The following is a 24,220-nucleotide window of genomic DNA, read 5'->3' on the forward strand; positions in this document are numbered from 1 at the left end:
CTCCACAACGGGAGAGGCCACAACAGTGAGAGGCCCGTGTACCGCAAAAAAAAAAAAAAAAAAAGGAAAAAGAAATGTCATACATATATGTTAATGAACACACAATGTTTAAAGATGTAATTTGTGCCAATAAAAACATAAAGAGGAAGGATGGAGTTGTATAGGAGCAGTTTTTGTATACTATTGAATGAAGCTAGGTTGGTATTAATTCAAACAAGTCTGTAATAAATTTAAGATATAAATTATAATCTCCAGTGTCACTACTAACAAAATAACTTCAAAATATATAGAAAAGGAAATGAGGAGGGAACCAAAATCACACACTACAAAAAAAAATCAGTTAAACACAAAAGAAGGCGGTAATGGATGAACTGAGAAACAAAAAAAGATGTAAGATATATAAGAAACAAATAGTAAAATGGCAGAAATTCTTCCTTATCAGTAATTAGTTTAAACATAAGTGGAGTAAATTCTCAAATCAAAAGGCAGATACTGGCAAAATGGACTAAAAAAACATGATCCAACTATATGCCATCTACAAGAGTTTCACTTTACATCTAAAGATACAAATAGATTGAAAGTGAAAGGATGGAAAAGATAACTCCATGTAAATAGAAACCCAAAGAGACCTGGAGTAGCTATATTAGCATCAGAAAAAATAGATGTTAAGTCAAAAATTACTATGAGACAAAGCAAGCCATTATACATTGATATAAGGGTCAGTCATCAAGAATATATAACAATTATAAACATATATGCGCCTAAAAGCAGAGCTCCAAACTATGTGCTGCAAAATGACAGAGCTGAAGGGAGAAATAATTATAAAATAATAGCTGAAGGCTTCCATATCCTACTTTCAACAATGAAATTACATGGAAGATCAAAAGAAAACAGAGGACTTGAGCAACACTATAAACCAACTAAACATAACCAGACAGACACAGAACCCTTCACCCTGCAACAGCACAATGTGCATTCTTTGCAAATACACGTAGAATTTCTTCAGGATAATTTATCTGTTAGGCCAGAAAACAAGTCTCAATAAATTTTAAAATACTGAATTCATACAAAGTATCTTTCCCTATCACAATAGAAACTAGAAATAAATGACAGAAGAAATTTCACAAATACATAGAAGTAAAACAAACTCTTCGACTATACATACATATATATATATATATATATATACACACACACACACCAAAGGAGTAGAACTGAGTTCTGGAAATAAACACATACATCTATGGTCAACTGATTTTCAATAAAGATGCCAAGAACATTCAATGGAGAAAGAAGAGTCTTTTCAACAAATGGTGCTAGGCAACTGGACATTCACATGCAAAAGAATGACACTGGACCCTTGTCTCACCAGACACTATACACAGTAATTAATTCAAAATAGATGAGAGGGCTTCCCTGGTGGCGCAGTGGTTGAGAGTCCGCCTGCCGATGCAGGGGACACGGGTTCGTGCCCCGGTCCAGGAAGATCCCACATGCCGCGGAGCGGCTGGGCCCGTGAGCCATGGCCGCTGAGCCTGCGCGTCCGGAGCCTGTGCTCCACAACGGGAGAGGCCACAACAGTGAGAGGCCCGCGTACCGCAAAAAAAAAAAAAAAAAGATGAGAAACCTAAACAGAAGCACTAAAGCCATATGACTCAGAGGAAAACACAGGGGTAAGGCTTCATGGCTTCAGATTTGGCAATGGTTTCTTAAGATATGATACCAACAGCACAGGCAACAAAAGAAAAAATACATAAATAGGATTTCATCAAAATCTAAAATTTTGGGGCTTCCCTGGTGGCGCAGTGGTTGAGAGTCTGCCTGCCGATGCAGGGAACACGGGTTCATGTCCCGCTCCGGGAAGATCCCACATGCCGCGGAGCGGCTGGGCCCGTGAGCCATGGCCACGGAGGCTGTGCTCCGCAACGGGAGAGGCCACAACAGTGAGAGGCCCGCGTACCGAAAAAAAAAAAAAATTAAAAATTTGGGGCTTCCCTGGTGGCGCAGTGGTTGAGAGTCAGCCTGCCGATGCAGGGGATACGGGTTCTTGCCCCGGTCTGGGAAGGTCCCACATGCCGCAGAGCGGCTAGGCCCGTGAGCCATGGCCGCTGAGCCTGCGCGTCCGGAGCCTGTGCTCCGCAACAGGAGAGGCCACAGCAGTGAGAGGCCCGCGTACCACACACACACAAAAAAATTTTTAATTTTGCACTTCAAAGAATATTGCAAGAAAATAAAAGGACAACCTACAGAATGTGACAAAATATTTGCAAATCATTTATTTGATTAGAGTCTAGGATCCAGAATATATGAAGAACTCTTACAACTTAGCAACAAAAAGGTAAAAAAATCCAATTAAAAAATAAGCAGAAGACTTGAATAGGCATTTTCAAAAGAGGATACACAAAGGGCCAACCAGCACATGAGAAGATGCTCAATGTTAACAGTCACTTTATTAGGGAAGTGTGAATCAAAACCACAATGAAATGCTACTTCACACCCACCAGGATGTCTATCGTCAAAAACAAAAACAAAAAATAACTAGTGTTGGTGAGGACTGGAGAAATTGGAACCCTCATACATTGCTGCTGTGAACATAAAATGGTACAGCCACTGTGGAAGACAGGTTGGCAGTTCCTCAGTTAGTTACAATACAATTACCATATGAATTACCAAATGACGCAGGAATTCCACTCCTAAGTATATACCCAAAAGAAGTGAAAATAGGTTCTCAGACAAATCCTTGCACATGAATGTTCCCAGTAGCACTCTTCACATAGCCAAAAGGTGGAAATAATGCAAATGCCTATCTACTACTGAATGGATGAACAAAAGGTGGTATATCCACACAATGGAATATTATTGAGCCACAACAAGGAATGAAGCACTGATACATGCTATAACAATGGATAAACCTCAAAAACGTTATGCTAAGTGAAAGAAGACAGACACAAAAGAATCATATATATGATTCTCTATATATGAAATGCCCAGAGTAGGCAAATCCACAGAGACAGAAAGTAGACTAGTGGTTGCCAGGTGCTGTGGGAGGTGGGGGGAGGGGAGGAGGACTGAGGAGTGACTGCTTACTGTGTAAGCTTTCCTCTTTGGATAATGAAAATGCTCTAGAACTAGACAGCGCTAACGCACAACACCGTGAATGTACCAAATGCCACTGTGTTATACACTTTAAAATGGTTAAAATGGTAAGTCTTATGTATATTTTACCACAATAAAAGATAAATAAATATATAAATTATACACGGGGGAAAAGTGTATGCAAAATAACGTCAGGTAAGTAGAGGTCAACACAACTTGGTAGAAATCATGAATTAAAAAGAAAAAAAACAGAACTTCTCTGGTGGCACCGTGGTTAAGAATCCCCCTGCCAATGCAGGGGACATGGGTTCAAGCCCTGGTCCGGGAAGATCCCACATGCCACAGAGCAACTAAGTCCGTGCGCCACAACTACTGAGCCTGCACTCTAGGGCCCACGAACCACAACTACTGAGCCCACGTGCCACAACTACTGAAGCCTGTGAGCCTAGATCCCGTGCTCTGCAACAAGAGAAGCCACTGCAATGAGAAGCCCGCACACCGCAAAGAAGAGTAGACCCCACTTGCTGCAACTAGAGAAAGCCAGCATGCAGCAACGAAGACCCAACGCAGCTAAACATAAATGAAAAGAAAATAAACTTATAAAAAAATTACAGAAATATGAAATAACCATATGAAGTGAAGGAGTTATGGTTGTAATTTTTTGCAAAATTGTTTAAATAATAAAATGTTCTAAATTTGTGCCCATCTAAGCACTGGAGGGCAGCATCAGAAGCCTTTAGGGGACCAGTGAGATAAGGATGGCACTAAAAATCATCCTGTCCTGGTTCTGACATCCTGCCCTCCTTGGGGCCTTCAGGAGGTGTTGCCCAGGACTGCCCATTCTCCCACTTGCCAATGGGATTTTTTTCTAGTTTTTCTGCCTTAAAAAATAATCACTCTTCCTTCCAGTCCTTCTTGAAAATTGCTTCTGATTCAACCTTCCTAAGCATCAACTCAATCGTGTAACCTCCTCTGCTCAGAAGCCATTGCTGGGCAAAGGTACACACATGAGGCATCTTTAGAAGGTGATGAAGATATTCTCTATCTTGAATGTGGTGGTGGTTCCTCAAAAACTACATACCATTGTCAAAGCTCACGGACCTGCACATCTAGAAAGGGTAAATTTTACTGGATGTAAGTTATACCTCCATAAACCTAACTTAAGAAATAACACCAGCTTCCACTTAGCAAATATTGAGACTTTTCAACATATAAAATTATTTCCACATTAGAAATCATCTGGAGGAAAACACAACATACAATTTCTGTTAAATGAAATGAAAATGCTTCTGGGATAATCTAAGCCATCTCTGTATATAAGGTGTCCACTGTTGGCCCTCCCAGTTCTGAATTCAATGGGGACCCTGGCAAGTGCTAAGAAATCACTGAACTTCCCCTTGTAAAGGAGAAGTGGGAGCAGCGGGGGTTCAAGTCTTGACAGGAGCCCCCGGTGGCATTTCTTCCTCCTGCTGTGGGGTGATACTTGGGCCATGGTGTGCCTTCTACCTAGCAGGCCCCTTTGGCCCTGGGGAAACAAGAAGGACGAGGGTGGGGCCCAGTGGAAAGGGAGCCAGAATGGAGGCTTCAGGATGAGCCAAGCAGAGGATACGGTCTGGGAGATAGGAGAGCAGTTGTCCATCAGGACTGCAGGACAGGAGAGCAGGCAGGGTGTCAGGGTGAAGGAGCATCAAGGTGCATATATTAGTCAGCTTGGGCTGCTGTAACAAGTAGCACAGCCTGGGGGGCTCAAACAACAGACATTTATTTCACAATTCTGTGAGGCTAGATGTCAAAGATCAAGGTGTCAGCAGGGTTGGTTTCTTCTGAACCTGTCTCCTTGGCTTGCACATGGCTCTCTCCTCCCTGTGTCATCCACATGGTTTCTCCTCTGTATGCCTGTGTCCTAAGCTCCTCTTCTTCTAAGGACCCCAGTCATGTTGGATTAGGGCCCACTCTCAATGACCTCATTTAACCTTAATGACCTCTTTAAAGACCTTATCTCCAAATACAGTCACATTGTGAGGTGCTGGGGGTTAGGACTTCAACATATGGATTTTAGGGGATCACAATTTAGCCCATTATTATGTGCATTTGGCAGCACATTATTATGTGCATTTGAGCTCTGTGGAAGGTGGAGGCTGGTAGTAGAGGCCTCTAAAAATGCTGAAAATTCTTTATGTGTATCAGAAAGGATGATACTGAAAGTCCCAGGTCTTTCCCATGTTCTTTATTTGGATATCATTTTACTGCCAATATGGCCATGACATCAGCATGATCACAGTAGGCAACCCAGACATGTGCTCAGGCAAACAAAAATTGTGAGCAATCTTCTATCTGAACTCTCAATGGTTTAATATGTGAGAGGACAGGTAAACACCAGCAAAAAAAAAAAAAAAAATTTTGCTCTTATAGCCAGAATATCTGAAACGCTCTTTGGTCCATAAATAACAATGCATCTGGTGGAAAATGTCTCCATTCCTGAGAAAACTGGGGACTAAGACCCAGATTCCCCCGGGAGTGCTCGCAGAGGATGAGACGTATGTGGGGCGAGGGTCTAAGCATGCTGATGACACCTCCAGCTTTTTCATGGAAGCATTTTAACAGACAAACTGCAAAGGTGGTCAGGAATAAAATTTCAGAATTCTGCAGAAGTCAAAGAGCAATAAAATATTCCCTTTGCTTACTGATAATACACGGAAAAGGGCTTTGGAAAAGAGCCTGCAAGTTCCTCAAATGATTAAATGCAGAGGTACCATATGACCCAACAAAAGCATCCCTAGGTATGTACACGAGAGAAATGAAACCATTTGTCCACACAACATCTCGCACACGAATGTCCACAGCAGCATTATTCACAACAGCCAAAAAGTGGAAGCAACCAAAGTGCCCATCAGTCATTGAGTGGATACACAAAATATCCATATCATGGATATTGTTAGCCATAAAAAGGAATGAAGTAGAGACACGCTATGACATGGATGAACCTCAAAAACATTATACCAAGCAAAGAAGCCAGACTCATACGAGCACATATTGTGGGTTCCATTTATATGAAGTGTCCAGAATAGGCAAGTCATAGAGACACAAAGCAGATTCATAGTTGCTTAAGGCTGAGAGAGAGGAGGGAAGTTGGGGTGAGAGCTCAGGGATGCTGGGTTTCTTCTGGGGTGACGAAAACTTCTAAGATTGACTTTGGCGATGGTTGCACAGCTCTATGACTATACTCTTTAAATGGGTGAGTTGTGTGGTATGTGAACTTTATCTCAATAAAACTTTTTTTAAAAAGAAAGTCAGTACAAGGAGAGTAAAACTAAAGGTCACCGCTGTCGATGAAGTTGAAGATTCTGAGGGCAGAGGACTTCAGAAACAGGAAGCTGGAAAACATGGTCAAAGCTGTTCACATCGTAGATGCTGATCAAGAAGCAAGAAGGAAAAGAAAACCAAAGAATAAAAAGTATCACTAAAATCTTCCAGAAATATTCTATGTGAATGATAATGCCTTCTGGGAATTTTGGGGGCGATTACAGCTACTCTTTTTAAAAACACTTTTATTTGAGGTTCTTAGTGCAAAGCTGAGTCTAGAACATTTGCCTAAACCAAGCAAATGCTTTGGTGAGCAGAAGTCCACGGAGATGATAAAATATAAAAAGAATCAGAAACCGCTGATATAATGAGACCAAATCCATGCAGAAAAAGCTGCGTGCAACGGGGGTGGGAGGGGTGAGGGGGTGGGAGGAGAGGCTATGTTCTTTCTCCTTTTTAAATCGGTTTCTTTTCTGAGCACAAGTGCTTTCTGTGTCTTCCTAACAATGCGGAGCCCACTACGTTTAGGAAAAACAGCACAGCCTTTGTTCCAGTCCAGAGTCGATGGCTTTTGCTGTTCCAATTTCAAGATCATGACAAGCAGCACGCTCTGGTCCGTGACAGCTCAGCAGTTCAGGGCTCAGATGGAGCGCAGGGCGCAGGGCGGGAGCATGGGGAGGCGGGCTAGAGGGGTGGCTGTCCTTGCTGAGTGAGGAAGCAGCACGGTCTCTCAGCCCCTCCCCTGCACCCTCATCACCACACTGGGGAGTCCCAGCTCTTCCTGCGTCACCTGAGTGCACTGACGGAGTCTTATCTCCATACCCCAGCGCCTAGCCCAGGGCCCATCCCAGAAGGAAGCTCAGAAAACTAGTCGATGCTATTGTACACTCATATGTCGGCTTGTGCTGCCTTAACAAAATACCATAGGCTGGGGGGTGCTTAAACCACAGATTTATTTCTCACAGCTCTGAAGGCTGGAAGTCCCAGATCCAGGTGCTGGCTGGTAGGTTATATTCTGAGGCCTTTTCTCGTGCCTCACGGGAGGCTGCCATCTCTCTCGATCTTTCTTTTGTGCACTCACAGGATGGGAGCGGGTAGAAAGCGAGCCTGTGTGTGCCCTCTGGTCTCTTCCTCTTCTAAGGATGTTAATCCCAGCATGGGCCCCACCCTCATGGCCTAAGCTAACCCTAATTACCTCCCAAGGCCCCATCTCCAAATACCATCACATTGAGGGTAAGGGCTTCAATGCAAGAATCTGCGGGGGAGACACAGTTCAGCCCACTGTGACATGCAATATACCAAACATCACTATACAGGTACAAATCAGATTAATCAACTTTAAAGGACAATATACATGCAGAAAAGGGAACCAGGGTAAGAATACAGCTTGATGAATTTTCACCAAGTGAACACACCCAGGCAACCATGACCTAAGTCCAAAAAATAGCATATACCAGCATCCCAGGGTCCTCCTCACACTGCTTCCCAGTCAGGACCCCTACCCTCTGCTCAAAAGGTAGGACTTCCATAGATTCGTTTCGCCTGTTTCTTGAATAATGCGTAAATGAATCGCACAGTATGGATTCTTTTGTGTCTGGCTTCTTTTGTTCAGTGTGATGTTTGTGCATGTCCGTTTACATGGCTCTGTAGTGTTCTGTTGTATGAATACAGGCTCAACGCTTCTACTATTGATGGATATCTTTGTTGTTTCCAGTTTTGGACTTATGAATAATGCTTCCATGAACATTGTTATACTTGCCTTTTGTACACACACAGCCACACACCCACACACCCAGTCACATGCATTTCTGTTGGGAACGCACCTAGGTGCGTCACGAGATAGTTATGTCCATTTGTGGTGGCAGAGGCCAAACGATTTCCAAGTGGTAGGATGACTGTACCCTCCTGTCAGCCATTTATCAGTTCCCCTCATGCTACCCTTGACGTCAGTCTTTTCAATGTTTACCATCCTGGGGGGTGTGTACTAGTTTCTCGTGGCATCGTTCAATTTGTACTTCCCCAATTAGAATGAGATGGAGCCAATCTTCCTACTGCATTGTCCTCCTGGATATCTTCTTTTATAAAGTGCCTCTTGTCCATTTCCCTATTGAGTTGTCCTTTTCAAAATTTCTTCATCTGGAGGCATTCTTCATATATTCTCAAGGCGAGCCCTCTGTCGGTTTTATGTGCTGCAGATATTTTCTCCCACTAGATGGCTCGTCTTTTCACTCTCTTAATGGTGTGTTTAAAAGAACTTTGTAAGTTTAATGTAGACTAATTTATCAACAGTGTCTTCTATAATTAGCACATTCTGCATCCTGCTTAAGAAATTTTCCTCTATCTCAAAGTCACAAACATAGCCTCATAGGTCAACTTTTAGAATTTCTGTTATTTACAATTCATATGTGGATCTATAATCCACACAAGATACATTTAAATTGTTATTGGTGTATAACTTAGATAAGGTGCACACATCTTAACGAGCTTGATGAACTTATATACATATAGGTAACTACCACCCAGATCAAAATATTGAACATTTCTCACACCCTAGAAGGATCTCTCATACCTCCTTCAGTCAATAACCCCAAAGATAACAATACGTTGCCTCTATCACCATCAACTATTTTGCCTGTTTTGGAACTTTAGATACACAGAATCATACATTTTGTACTCTTCTGGGTCTGATTATATTTCGCTCAACATCAATGTTCATTAACACTGAGATTCATCCATGTTGTTGCATGTTGCAGCTAGCTGTTCATTCATTTTCATTATTGTATAGCACTCCATATAAATACATCACAACTTCCTTTTTAATATTTATTTATTTATTTATTATTTATCTTGGCTGCACAGGGTCTTAGCTGCAGCACATGGGATCTTCGTTGTGGCATGTGGGCTTCTTAGTTGCGGCATGCAGACTGTTAGTTGCGGCATGCATGCGGGATCTAGTTCCCCAACCAGGGATCAAACCTGCGCCCCCCTGCATTGGGAGTGCAGAGTCTTACCCACTGGATCATCAGGGAAGTCCCCATCACAACTTCTTTACCCACTCTCCTTTTGATAGACGATTAGGTTGTTTCTTATTTCAAGGTATTATGAATAATAAAGTTGCTATGAATATTCTTGTACATGCTTTTGAAGGACATAAACACTTTTATGTCGGATATCTACCAGGATACACAAAACTTTGATGCTCCCACAGTATGAAAAACATTTAGATTTGTCAAGCTCTCCCTGCCAAAAACATATAGCATATTTTATCTATGATACATCTATAGTTCCCACATCTATAATTCTTTTTGGAAAGAACTGTGAAAACCAGTCTTCTCTGTTTTTCTGTTTTTGTTTTTTTTTTTTTTGTGGTACGTGGGCCTCTCACTGTTGTGGCCTCTCCCCTTGCGGAGCACAGGCTCCGGACGCGCAGGCTCAGCGGCCATGGCTCATGGGCCCAGCCGCTCCACGGCATGTGGGATCTTCCCGGACCGGGGCACAAACCCGTGTGCCCTGCACTGGCAAGCGGACTCTCAACCACTGCGTCACCAGGGAAGCCCTCTTCTCTGTTTTTTATTTTGAAATAATTTCAGACTTACAAAACATTACAAAAATAACACAAAGAATTCCACATGCCCTTCATCCAAATTTCTCAAATGTTAACATTTCATTATACTTGCTTTATCATTACCTCTCTCTAATATGTATGTGCACGTGTGTGTGTGTGTGTGTGTGTAAATATGTGATCTTGACACTGTTGAAGAGTATTGGCTAGTTACTTGGTAGATTCTGTACACTTGGGTTTGTGTGATGTTTCCTCACAACTGGGTTCAGGTTATATGTTTTGGGCAGGAACACACAGATGTGATGCTGAGTCCTCAGAGCCTCATATTCGAAGGCACAGCTGTCAATTTGTCCCATTACTGACGTTGCTAACTTTCATCACTTGGCGAAGGTGGTATCTGCCAGGTTTCTCCACCATAATATTACAATTTTCCCTTTGTAACTAATTAACATCTTATCGGAAGATGCTTTGCGACTATGCAAACATCCTGTTTCTCATCATACTTTCATTTCCTAGTTTTAGCATCCATTGATGATTCTTGCCTGAAACAATTTTTATGGGAATAGTTGAAAACTAGTTTTTGTTTGTTTTTAATAACTTCAAATTTTGCAAAAATCTTACAGTAACAACCAGTACTTCTCACAAATCAAATGGAAGCCTCGAAGATCATTAGACTTTTACCACAAAAACATCCCCAGAGTCACCTTCAAAGATTAAAAGAATAAAACTGGCAAACCGGGGGTGGCACCGGCAGTGGCTACATTCTCAGGCAAAGAAGAGAGAGAATAACTCTCCTAAAAGTCTCCGATTCTGTACAAACCACCCGCAGACTATCTTGATGCAGGCTGAGAAAAGACATTTTGCATGCTCAAAGCATCTCATTCTAGAAGGAGCATATAAGGTCAGCCACGGCAGGGATGGGAAGCAGGCCTCAAGCCTGGCAGATCCTGAGGTCCCCAGGGTCCAGCTCATGTCTTCTCTGGAGACAAAGCAGAAGGCGAACTTCAGACTGTGTTTCTAGGAGATTCTCACCTCTGTAGCTCTCCCCAGGCTGAGACCTGCTCACCTGTTTAAACACCAAACCCAGCACAGACAACCTGCTGCACCAGCTGGGATCCTGCTATGTTGCAGCTTAACCAGTCAGGGTCCCTGGGAGCAATGTCACCAAGGGAGCTGACATAGAAACAGGTTCTAATTTTTAAGAGGACTAAGTCCCAAAAGCTCATTCTGAAAGCCAAGAGTTAGAAATAAGAGAGATGGGGGCTGGAGAGAAAGACAGTGTCCAGGTTAGCTCACAAAACCAGTAACTCACGAAGCAGTTGCAGGGAGGATTGAGGGCCGTGAACGGAACCTTGACCCAGAACATGATTCCTACGAGATGATGACTGACCTAGGCACCAGCAAGACAACTTGCCCCAACTTGTCCAGTACAGTTCTGCTCAGCAAAACCCAATTTAGCATCTCTGATGTGTCAGGCCTTGTGCTGAGCCTTGGGATACCAAGGAAGGGGAAGATAGGGCCTCTGCCCTTGAACTTGCAGCAGTGGGAGGTGTCTACCAAGAGGCAGACCGGGGGTCACCAAGACTGCAGTGGATGATGGAGCCTGGGCTCCACTGTCCCAAAAGGTGTGTTCAGATTGGCTGGTCATGAGCAGGCTTATGGGCTAGGGCTGCCTGCTCAGCGGGCAGCTAAGGCCGGCTGCCGTAAAGCACGTGCCCCTCAAAGGTACTGCTCTGTTAGTGGTTATACAGCAGTCCAATTTTCCCTGCAAAGAAGACACATCCACCAGCTGTTTCTTCCCTCTCCAACCCACAAAGTAATACATTTTTCTTACGTGTACCTGTTGTTCTTGGCTTTTACCAACCCCCCTCCCTTGAGTTCCTTGAAAACATTAGCATTTTCAAAGAAGAAGAAATGAACCACAGTAGAAGAACACAGGCTGCTAACAGGTCATCTTTTCTGCCTGAGTCTCCAACTCTGAAACCTGCAATTCATCAGAGCTAAGATTTTAAGAGCACTGTGACTTTCGGTGCAACTAAGAAAGACAAAAAGCTGCCGAATGAACAAACGACAGCACGAAGGAAGACACCATCCACTGTGGGACCCAGCCCAACACCGAGCTGTTAAAGTGTGAGCAAAGGGCTTCCCTGGTGGCGCAGTGGTTGAGAGTCCGCCTGCCGATGCAGGGGACGCGGGTTCGTGCCCCCGTCCGGGAGGATCCCACATGCCGCGGAGCGGCTGGGCCCGTGAGCCATGGCCGCTGAGCCTGTGCGTCGGGAGCCTGTGCTCCGCAACAGGAGAGGCCAGCCACAGCAGTGAGAGGCCCGCGTACCGTAAAAAAAAAAAAAAAATGTGAGCAAAGATGCATCCTAGAAGCAATTAAAAACGATAATTCTGGTTAGTCTGACAGGCTCCGAGCGCTGTGTGCTAGGTGTCGAGACGGGAACACAGGAGGGGACAAAAGCGATGATGTCAAGGCTCTGCTCCAGTCAAATGGGGAGACACACTTATTGTCTAAACGTTACTTCTCCTTCCGCTGTCTCCCCCGCAAGCCCGCAACACCCAAGCATCCAAGGCCTGTTCCTCCTCAATCTCACTCAATTCTTTCCACATTAAGGAGACCATCTTAGAGCACGGCTCCCTGGTCCGGCCATGTTCCCACCTCCCCAGTGCAGCCCAGGGACTGGGGTTTCCGTCTGTCAAACGTACCCCACTGCAGGACCCCAAGTCCTGCAAACCCAAGTCCAAAGCTTTTAATGTTCAGCCTCCGTCCCCAGCCTCTCCCATTCTTCATCACGGTCTCACATCTGATTTCAACACATCACCTCCCTTTTTTGTTCTTCTACTTTCCAGGCTACAAGAAAAATAAAGCCATCTGTCTTAAAGTGTGGCCACCAGGCCAAATAATTACGGACTCCATAGTGCTTTGAGCCTGGATACATTAAGATCCAAGATTCACTCAGAATAGTACAACTATTGTGCTTTTATGAAGACCATTTCTTCAAGATGCCTTATTCCTAACACCCTGCTTTATGTCTGTCCCTTTAAACAAATATTTAATAGCTCAGGAATGTTAGTGAGGGCAGAGGCTCTGGTCAGCAAGGACTCAGCTCACAATTTGAAACGAGATGAGTTTTATCCACAAAGAAAAGCCAAACAGTCTCCAGTATCATAAGCCACACATCCATCAGACTGGGCAGGGGCGGGAACAGACAGCCTCTCTGGAGAGAAAAACGACAGCGACCCTTTGTGCCCTGGGGAACATGAAACACAAACGCGCAAACAACAAAACAAACCACCAAATCAATCAAAACACAAACCAGGGGGCTTCCCTGGTGGCGCAGTGGTTGAGAGTCCGCCTGCCGATGCAGGGGACACAGGTTCGTGCCCCGGTCTGGGAAGATCCCACATGCCTCGGAGCGGCTGGGCCCGTGAGCCATGGCCGCTGAGCCTGTGCGGCCGGAGCCTGTGCTCCGCAACGGGAGAGGCCGCAACAGTGAGACGCCCGCGTACCGAAAAAAAAAAAAACCAAACACAAACCAATTCCAAACTAGCTTGAAGAAATCTCCACTCCAACAAAGCGAACCATGCCTTGGTGACTGTGCCACCCGGGGAGAGGAGGGCCTGGCCTGTCTTCATCGGGGCCATCCCTGTGCTCAGATCAGAGTCAAACGCAAATGCACACGTGGAACAAAGAAATCCATGAAAGTACAAGACGGGAGGACAGCTGACCAGCACGGGGCTTGGGACCGACCAGAGTCCTAAGGGGGAAGTTACTGTGTGGCCACCATGCGCCTCTCGAGGATCTTCAGCCTCAGTTTCCTCATCTGTAAAACGGAGCTGGGCAGCCTACTCCCTGAGTTGCGGGAGGAGGCTGGCACAGGGAGCCCTCGTCATGAAGGGCAGGCAGGGCAGGGCTCAGGAGGCCCGGGAGGGGGGCAGGGGACAGGGCCGGCTAGCGGGGAAAGGGAACGGGCACAGGCCTCCAGGATGGTGGGGGTGGAGGACGCGGGACCGGCGGGCCAGCCGGGGACAGGCGCGGGTCCCTACCTCCTGAACTGCGGGGTCCTCCCCGCGCCTCAAGGTCGACCTCAGCAGCCCACTGACCTCCAGAAACAGCTTCCGGCACCGCCGCTTCCTGCCCGCCCAGCCTCCGGGACGCATGCGCAGCTCCTCCACGTGCGCACCACGTGCGCGCCCCCGGGAGGTTGCAGGCGGCCTCGCAGGCGCGCTCCCGCACCTGCCCTAGTTGCCGCCGGCAGCGGTTTGCCTCCCCACACTGAGCCTTGGTAAATTCAGTAAATCGCTGAATCCTCATCTGGGCACGATGGTGTCCATTTTACAGATGAGGACACCAAGGCCCCGGGGGAAAGGGCCACTTGCCAAAGGCACACGGACAGAAGGGGGCGGTGTCAAGATTCGATTCCAGACCTGGTCGTCCTAGCACTTAAGTTCTTTTTAAAGTTGAGACGCTACAGGCCTACGTTTTGCTTTGCGAATGGATCTGTCCCTGACTGTGTGTGAATGTCCGTGTGTCTGTGTGCACGCTCTTTGGAGGGTCTTGGCCCTCAGACTCACACTCAACAAATACCCGTTGAGCCCCGACCTCATGCCTGGCATTGATTTGGGCCATTTACACAGTATTCCTCTTTGTCCTCGGCCAGTCCTGCCATCAGTTAAAACCCACATCCTACTCTTCTGGAGAACTGATTTTTTTTTTTTTTTCTGGAGAACTGATTTTTAATTAGGCATCATGAATAACTAATCATCCTCTTGTGTGGTTTTTCAGGCAGGATGGTGGAGAGCTGCTGCTGGAACTCTGGCTAAGCCCATACTGTGAGCGAGCCCCCTCTTCTGGGGCCAGGATGTAATGGGTGGGAAGGCAGCAGCCCTGCTGTGCTGGGAGGCCTTCCCAGCAACATTGCTGCTTTGACTTCCTTTGATCATCACCTCTAGAAGTTCAGGCCAATTAATTCATCTGACTTCCAGTTGTCAAAAGGGATAATGCAGAGGTTGAACGGATCCCATCTGAACTCCTTACTGTTTTTTTGAGAACTCTTGCTGTTTTAAATGTTTTAAACATATATAGGTTAGATCCATTTTAATGAGCATCATTTCAAAGTTTAAGATAAAGAGACAGGCAAAATTGAAAATAACCTACACAAGAATAATTCTTTTCAGTGTATAAATGCTTCCCCCAATTTTCCCTCTTCACAGCAGGCTAGAGGGCATTACTGCTACCCTCATTCTTCAGATGAAGAAACTGAGGCTTGGAGGCCACCTGCCTGGCCCAGGGCCACACACGGGGTTATGAGAGCCAGCATTTAACCCCAGGGCTCTCCTTGCTACTGACCTGTCTTTCCCCACATCTCTCAGGGTTTTGCCTTCACTTTGGAGACCTGTTGTCCTACTTCTTTGCTTGTGTTCAGGGTCTGTGTCCTTGAGGCCCTCTGTATTCTACCCAGAGGACCCTGGAGAGAGAAAAGGAGGTTTGGCCAACAGGGTTGCTTCGGGTAGCTCAGGGACTACAGGAGAGACCCCTGCAGGGCCTGGCCATGGGCAGCTGAGGACCTGCCCCGTTGTCCCCTCCCTCCCCCTCCTCCCACTCCTCCATCTCCTCTTCCTGGGATCTCTGTTCCCTCAGGCCCTGCTCCAGGGGACCACCTGCTATGCGTGCCCACTCCCAGTGACTTGATCTCTTAGCCTAGTTAAAGAACTGTGTTCCAAAGGGTCCTCTGAACACGCCCTAGTGATGGGACTGATTCAGGGGATCTGGCCTTGCTCCTTCCCAAGTCATGCCATGTGAGCAGCTGCTTATTCTTCCAAAAGCCAGCCTGGAGTGACACTTTCAATTATTTTATTCATCCATGACTTCTACTTCATGTAATTATCATTTATTGATCACCTAGAAGGTGCTGCATACGCAATATGAGTTGTAATTTAACCCTTTTAAACGGCCCTACAAAAGGGAAATTGGAGGTTCGGAGAGGTTAAGAAAGTTGCCCAAGTTGCACAGCTGCTAGTTACTGAGACCATCTAAATCCATGTTTCTCTGACTCCATAGTCTATACCTCTTCCTCCACACTACACTGATTTCAAGAGTTAATAGAGAAAAGATAAAAAATCAAAACCACAATGAGGAAGAAGACCCAAATTTTGGCCAACAGCGCTAATGTGATTATGTGAATGAATATTAAATCTGTCTCTGAGTTTCTTGGAAGCAAGAAAAAGAGGGGGGAAACATGAAGGGTTACATGCTTCTCTATATAATATAGAGTCTCTGAGGTAGGAGGAAATAAAATTTTTTCCTTATTTTCCATTCCAGAAGTCATTTCTCATGTGGGATTTTATACAAGGATATTATATAACAAAATGAACAAAGTTTTCAACAACCAGGTACAGCAAAAGACAGCTCAACAATTGTCCTGTGTAAAGCGTTCGTCCATTCTGTAATCATTCAACAAACCCTGAGCACCTACCATGCCTTAGCTGCCTAGGTGCAAACCACATGCAAAAAGATAATTACCCTGCAATGTAATCAACCCCATAATGGAGGTGTGCCTGATGCTTCTGGAGCACACAGGAGTGGGATGACACCCTGCCAGTGAGGGGTGGGGGGAGTCTGATGACCTCACAGGCAACTGTAGCCCCACAGTCTTGAAGTTTGAGTTGGAATTGACAACTTATTTTCAAAAGGAGGAAAAAGCATGCGAGGAATGTGCAAAGACATGAATGCAAATGGTACATTTGAGGACTGGAATGTCACTTACCAGTGCGGCATTACAGGACTCATAGGTGACAGCCAGCTTGATGAGGACTTCAAGGGCCAGGCTAAGGGGTTTCCTCAGCAGGATCCAATTCAGTACTGAAGGAACAGGGGCCAAACAGAGATGGGAGGAGCTGGGAACTGGGAGTCCCAAAAAAGGTAGTAACAAGACTACACATGGGAGTCGGTGGCTAGGCCCCAAGAGGGGCCACCCTGGCGACTATTGCTGAGGAAGAACCACACACTGACAGGAGGGGAACCCCAATGTGTCAGCACAGAGGACAGATTCCATGAACTGAATGAGGGGACCCAAAGTGAGCTCAGCTGGAAACCAGGTCGATTTTAAGAGTCCACAGAGAATTCAGGAGGTGAGGTCTAATACAAAGTTATTCCTGTAGGTGAAGCATATAATATCAAAACAAAGACCAGTGAGGGTGACTCCGTGCAAGACTCCACTGACAGGCCCAGAGCCTTTTTGGGATTCAAACACTCCTTCCTGGGACAGAACTGAGATTCAAGGATGAGGACTGGATAAAGGGGATATACCATGGGCTATCCTTGGCGTGTCACTTTCCTGTGTTTTTTTTGTTTGTTTTTTTAATTCTTTAGACCTGTATTTAGAGGATGATTTGAGCTCAGGCTCTCTGATGTAATTCTGGGAGGAGAACGTTTTGGAAGCTCCTTCTTTGAATCTTCTGCTTACTCTGAGCTGGACAAGTGTCCAGTTCAGATGAATTGCCCCAATAACCCTGTGGATTCATGAACTTAGTTTTTGAATGCATTCACATGCATGTGTGCTTTCCTATAACGTGTTCTCATTGGCTTACAAAAGCAGCGTACCAAGGGGCTTCCCTGGTGGCGCAGTGGTTGAGAGTCCGCCAGCCGATGCAGGGGACACAGGTACATGCTCCGGTCCGGGAAGATCCCACATCCCGTGGAGCGGCTGGGCCCATGAGTCATGGCCACTGAACCTGCACGTCTGGAGCCTGTGCTCTGCAACGGGAGAGGCCACAACTGTGAGAGGTCCGCGTACTGGAAAAAAAAAAAAAAAAAAAAAAGCAGCGTACCAAAAAAATAAAACATGTGGGGACTTCCCTGGCAGTCCAGCGGTTAAGACTCCGCGCTTCCACTGCAGGGGGAGCGGTTCAATTCCTGGTCAGGGTACTAAGATCCTGCATGCCGCACAGCACAGCACCCCCCAAAATAAATAAATAAATAAAATTTAAAAAATAAAAGCAGTATAGCTGTCTTTTATGGAAACAACTTGGATTTGTTGAATACTTACTCCATGCTGGACTCCATGCTAGGTACTTGGATAAGGAGAGGAACAAGATGAATGTGGTTCAGCAGGTCCTCCCAGGGGGAGCTCATACTCTAGTAGGAGAGAAAGGTGGATACACAGCCACTCTCTCAGCATCGAAGGCAACACAGCCATTTCCCACATGCTGCCTCATATTTGACCCTCACAACTACCCTGTGAAGTGGACCTTTCTTTCTTTTTTGGGGGGGCTTGATTTCTAAAAATTGAGATATAATTCATATACCATAAGTCATCCTTTTAAAGTGGTTTCTAGTATATGCACTAGGTTTGGCCATCATTCTCACTAATTCCAGAACATTCTCAAAAGAAAAATCAGAACCCATTAGCAATCACTCCCATTCCCCTTTTCCCCCAGCTCCTGGCAACCACTAATCTACTTTCTGTCTCTACGAATTTGCCTATTCTGGACATTTCCTATTTGTGGAAAAAACGATTCTTTCCCCCATTGTCTTTGCACCCTTGTTGAAAATCAATTGACCATTAATGTGTAGGGTTATTTCTGGACTGAGGTTACAGGTTACTATTTTACAGAGATTCAGAGAGATTAAGCTACTTGGCCAAGGTCACAGAGCTAAAAAAGAAGACACTGGATTCAAACCCAGCTCCTTAGATTTGTGTAAAGTGCTATGAGAAAACACAATGGGAGAACAAATAACTCTCCACCCTGGGAGGCAGGTGTCAGGACTGGTCCTAAAATCCCTAAAGGGAAAAAGCAGAGAGACCTTTGGTAAAACAGCAAAGAATAAGTTGTGGTTGGAAAGCCAAGGGCAAGGGCAGCAGAGGCAGGATTTAAAGACTTGTCAGGGTATTTGGTCTTCATTCTCTAGGAGAGGGGGAGTCACTGAAGGTTTGTAAGCAGGGAAGAGGTGGACAGGGAGGAAGAGGTGGAGGACGCTTGGAGGGGAAAGATGGTGAGTTTGGATAACTTGATTGCATGCAGTCCCTAAAGAACCACGAGGTGCCGGCGGGGGTGGGCAACTTAGTTGGAGAGAGTGGGCTGGGAGAGGGAAGAGGGCTCTGCTGGGGCTTGAGTCAAGGAAATGGCAGCTGAGATCCAGCCTCCAGCAGAGGGAGAAGAGCCAAGAAGAGAGACTGAAAGGCAGCCTTGAAGTCTAGTTTTGGGGAGGCAAGGAGGAGGCGGTTCACATTGGGAAGGTATCTAAGAAAACGAGGTTGTAAAAGGAGTCTGGGGGTTGGCAAATAGGAGGACAGAAGTTCGGGGCACAGTGTGGTCAGAAGGCCGGCTGGGTGAGACCACGTGTAAGTGGCTGCTGAAGATGTAGACTCAGGGAGGGAGCAACTCTTGCGAGAAGTCTGGAACGAGAAGACATACTGAGGACAGAGAGGCGCTGTGCGGAGGAAAGACTCATGTCTCAGCATGCGTGAAGGCCAAGAGAAGGTGCCTGACGCAGGGGGAGGAGGAAGAGCCCAGCAGGTGAAGGAGCAGCCCTGGGGAGGGGAGACCCAGCTCCTCCAAGTCCAGAGAGAAGGAAGGAGGGGAGGGGAAGAGGAGGGTCAAAGAGGAAGAGGAGGGAAGGGAGGCTGAGTAAAATACAGGTGGGTAGGGCTAGGGCTTAGGAACAGTGAGCAAGGGCTTCCCTGGTGGTGCAGTGGTTAAGACTCCACCTGCCAATGCAGGGGACACGGGTTCGAGCCCCGGTCCGGGAAGATCCCACATGTCACGGAGCAACGAAGCCCGTGAGCCACAACTACTGAGCCTGCGCGCCACAACTACTGAGCGCACGTGCCACAACTACTGAAGCCCGCGTGCCTAGAGCACTGTGCTCCACGGTGAAAGAAGCCACGGCAATGAGAAGCCCGCGCGCAGCAACAAAGACCCAACACAGCCAAAAATAAATCAGTAAAAAGAAAGAAAGAAAGAACAGTGAGCAAAAGAACTGCCAAGCTCCCAATAACAATGGCTCAGCCAAGGGCAACAGTCACGAGCCTAGTGTGTGACGTTCTCCAGCCGTGCTACGCACCTTGGAAGCAGGAACGCAGAAAAAACATGGTTGAGTAAATTTAGTGTTGAGATCAGTGGGCAAGGGAGCAAGGAGCTGAAAATGTTGGTGATAGTGTGGTTGAGCCATCTGAGCAGGGATTGTCCCAGCCGGAGAATCATGCTGGTCACTTCCTGCCTGGTCCCCCAGGTCCACCCTCCACCCCTCTCCCTGCTCTCTCTGCTTGGGGGGCACTAACCTCCATGGCCCACATCCAGGGACTCCCTTGCCCTCTGGTTGCCAGCCAGGCAGCGAGGAGGGTGGGAGGAGAGAGAGGTTGGGGAAGCAGGGGCCCTTCCTGCCCCCGCCAGGCTCTGGCCCGGGCACAGCGCCTCCTGCTGCTACAGTGGTCACCACGTGCCAGCACTGCCTGGCCCAGGTGGTCAGAGCATCCCACTATGGCCGTCCCCGGTCCTCACCATCCCCTGGGGCTCCCTAAACCCTGTGCACCCTCTGCAAACGGTCCTCTTCTAACCTCTTCCGTGCAGTGCAGTGGGGACCCAACTGACTTGGGAACAACAGACCTTGGCCCAGAGGGAGGGGGAAGGAGGGGGAAGGAGAGGGAAGGAAGAGGTGGATGTAGAGGAAGAGAGGAATACTAGGACTTCCCAGGTGGGGCTCAGGCTCCTCCCTGAAAGAATAAACAGAGCTCTACGGGGCTGGGCAGGGGGATCAGTGGGCGAGAGAAGGGTCCTGGGAGGAGGAGGAAGGGTGGCAATTCACCTTTCTCCTGTGTGAGGTGTCCTGTACTGCCCCCTGGTTCACCAGACTGCTTTCATTTCACACACACACACACACACACACACTGTAAATAAGAAGCCCCCTCGGATCCCTCTGAGCCCCAGCCCCAGCCAGGCCCCATGCTGACACAGCGCCAGGTGACCCATTTTGGATTTGCAGCATCTGCACGAAAACATTCAGTTTGTTCTGACCTGGCTTTTCCACCAGAAGGGTCCTGGCCCCCAGCAGCCTGCCAGAGGTTCAGGCCCTGGGTCACATGATCCTCAGCCCCCCTTAGGGGGCGCCGGGGCTCCGAGCTGTCCCTGAATGCTGCAGATGGGGCCAGGCCTCACGCGGCAACTGTCTCCCTCACCCCTTGTTATAATTAAAAACTGATCCTACATCTGCTTTTGTAAGAGGTGGGGCCTCTGTGATCCAGTCAGAGCTGCTCTTTCTGGCAACAGAAATGCGGATTAAGTCCTTTTTTGACCCCATTCCTTCAAGCTTGTGTGAACTTGGCCCAAGTGAAGCACAACCTCCCCTCTTCCAATCACTCGTGATAGATTCAAGGCAGAAGCCACATTTGATTCACTCTTGAATAGTGACCAGCCTTGGCCCATGGAAAGGAATTGATATAACTTCCCTAACATTGAGTCTCTGCAAATCAATTAAACAATCTCCCAAAATAATATGAATAGCCAATTTAAAAAATGTTTATTTCATTTCTGAATAGATAATACATTCACACAGTTAAAACAAGACCCCCAAATGGTATAAGAGGCCTGCAGGGAACAGTCTCGCTCCACCCCGTCCTCAAGGGCCCAGTTCCCTCCCCCACCCAACATGGACACAGAGGTAACTACTTGTACTGGTTTCCTATGTATCCTTCCAGAGTTCCTTTAGGTAAATACAAGCAACTATGAATGTACCGAATAGAGTTTTTAAAAAAATACTCATTAATGATTTAAATTTTTTTATTGAAGTATAGTTGCTATACAATATTTTATAAGTTACAGGTGTACAATATAGTGATTCACAATTTTTAAAGGTTATACTCCATTTATAGTTATTATAAAATATTGGCTATGGTCCCCATGTTGTACAATATATCCTTACATGTTATTATATAAAAACATAATAGTTTGTACCTCTTAATCCCCTCCCCCTATCTTGCTCCTCCCTCCTTCCCCCACCCCACTGGTAAGCACTAGCTTGCTCTCTATATCTGTGAGTCTGCTTCTCTTTTGTTATATTCACTAGTTGGCTGTATTTTTTAGATTCCACATGTAAGTGATATCATACAGTCTGTCTGACTTGTTTCACTTAGCATGATGCCCTCCCTCCAAGTCCATCTATGTTGCTGCAAGTGGCAAAATTTCATTCTTTTTTTATGGCTGAGTCATATTCCGTTGTATGTATATGTGTGTGTGTATCTATCTATGTATCTATATATATATCACATCTTCTCTATCCACCTGCAAAAAACATCCTATGATTAGGCAAGCCTACTGTGAGAGGGAGAAACAAGCCTCAACTCTATTTCCATTTTATAGCCTGGAATAAACCATCTTATGGTCAGGCAGGAGGGAACCATAACACATCAGAACAGAATTTCTCCCTGGTCCGCTGAGAGTTGGGTTAGCAGGTGATTCTTGGCAAACAGTGCTCAATTATGATGGGAAAATTAAACAGCATTCTCTGCTGCAGTCCTCATCAGTCTTTAACATGCTAGTGTCTTCATCTCCAAAAGGGTGGTTATCAAATGCAGAACTTTCCTATCTTGACCAAGACCTTTTTACTGAGAGCATATCCAGAGACCAGGAGTCCATGGGATATACTTTGGGAAATACTAGTCTAATCATAATTTTACTGATGTGGAAATGGTGGCCAAAACAAAAAGTGACTTGCTGAGTTGGCTGGTGGGGTTCCATCCCAGAACACCTATTTTCCAGACCAACGCTTTTTTTCCCCCAGCATTAAACATCTAACCATAGGTACAAATCAACTATAGATTCTTGGGGAACATTCCTAGGACTTAAGGGAATTTTTTTCCAATTTAATTTGGAAGGGGTGCAGTGGAGGTAAGGAAGAAGGGAGTAACAGCAGAAGCCATTCAAAGCAAAACACACCTTTAAAGAGGATCAAGACATCTTTGGCCTTAGAGATGATTTTTTTTTTTTTTCTTGATGGAGGGGCACCCACGAAGACCAGCTGTGCTCATGTGAAGAAATGCTCCACCAGGTCCTTTTGAAAATATAACCCCCACGGGACAGGTGGGAACACCTGGGACTTCAACCCTCCCCAATTTACCTCAAATTGACCTCATTGGGCCAGGAGAAGCCCTACAAAACTGATTCTGTATATTCTCTCCAAAAAACAAATTTACTAAAATTTACTTGATCCTATTATATGCCGGGCCTCTGCAAGGCACTGAGAATTCAAAGGTGAATAGAGCATAATTCCTGCTCTGAAGGGGTTTTCTATCCGGTAGGGAAACCGATACTACATGCAGCCAGACTGTGACAGGGCTATACTGACAATGGGAACTAGGTCCTAGGAGCCCATGGCAAGCAGTGTTTACAAAGCCCACCCTAAGAAACTTGCACATCTTAGCTTGTGGGCAATGGGGGAGCTACGGAAGATGTATTCAGTTTTAAACGCAGAACTCCCGTCCCAGTACGTTCTGGGACTCCATCTTCCATTAGCAACTCCGCTTCCTGCTTCCCCTCCCTTAACCTCTTCTGAGTTAACAGCCTCCCAGTAGCCACCCCTTTACCCCACATCACCAAGGTCTTTGGTCCTGGGAAGGGCCCACAATCTGGCCCTACCTTCCTCCCCCTCCCCAGCCTCGCCTCAGGCCTGGACCTCATCACCTCAAAACCACTGTAACAGGAAACTGACGCTAGGACTGCGGGCAGGTCCTGCCCAAGTTCTTGTAGGCTGGGCCACAAGTTTGCAGTGGCTCACACACTGCCAGGAGAACCAGCATCACAATTAGCATGCATCACAACTAACACAGTGGCCTTTGGGAGTCCACTCGTAAATCTGGACAGTTTGGCGTGCAGCAAGTATCCTGACAGGCACTGGCTTCACGTCTGCCATCAGCTGCCTCCACGCTGCCTGAGCACCACTATCATGCAAGAAGCACAGGAACTCCAGTGTGGTTGACCCGTTCCACGGACGAGGACCCTGAGGCCCACAGACGCAAAAAGAGTTGCACCCAATTCCAGCGTTAGTAAACGGCAGGGCCGCCAGAAGCCTACATACAATTGAGACCCTGACCGCCTCCACGCCTGCCCGGCTGCACGGCGGACGCAATGAAGCAGTGCTACGCATGCGCAGCCTTTTCCGAGGCCCCGCCCCCCGGCCGAGTCAGGTGAGTGGGGCGGGCTCCAGGCCGGAAGGAAGCGGAAGGTGGACACGGAGGGGAAAGAAGCCCTCCCCCGGAAGTC

At 46.6% G+C, this 24,220-nt stretch overlaps 1 protein-coding gene across 1 annotated transcript in view; it reads right to left on the reverse strand.

Annotated features, from left to right (window-relative positions):
* Window positions 1–14,279, reverse strand: part of FAM178B (family with sequence similarity 178 member B) — a gene marked incomplete at its 5' end in the record, with an annotated part of 99,289 nt that extends 85,010 nt beyond the window's left edge. The window contains one exon of the mRNA XM_082643011.1: window positions 14,012–14,279. Coding sequence (XP_082499137.1) covers window positions 14,012–14,279 — 268 coding nt within the window. The remainder of the gene's footprint in view (window positions 1–14,011) is intronic.
* Window positions 14,280–24,220: the final 9,941 nt, after the last annotated feature.

Source organism: Mesoplodon mirus (genome assembly GCF_964341445.2).
Source record: "Mesoplodon mirus genome assembly, chromosome: 14".
In the NCBI taxonomy this organism is placed as follows: Eukaryota; Metazoa; Chordata; class Mammalia; order Artiodactyla; family Ziphiidae; genus Mesoplodon; species Mesoplodon mirus.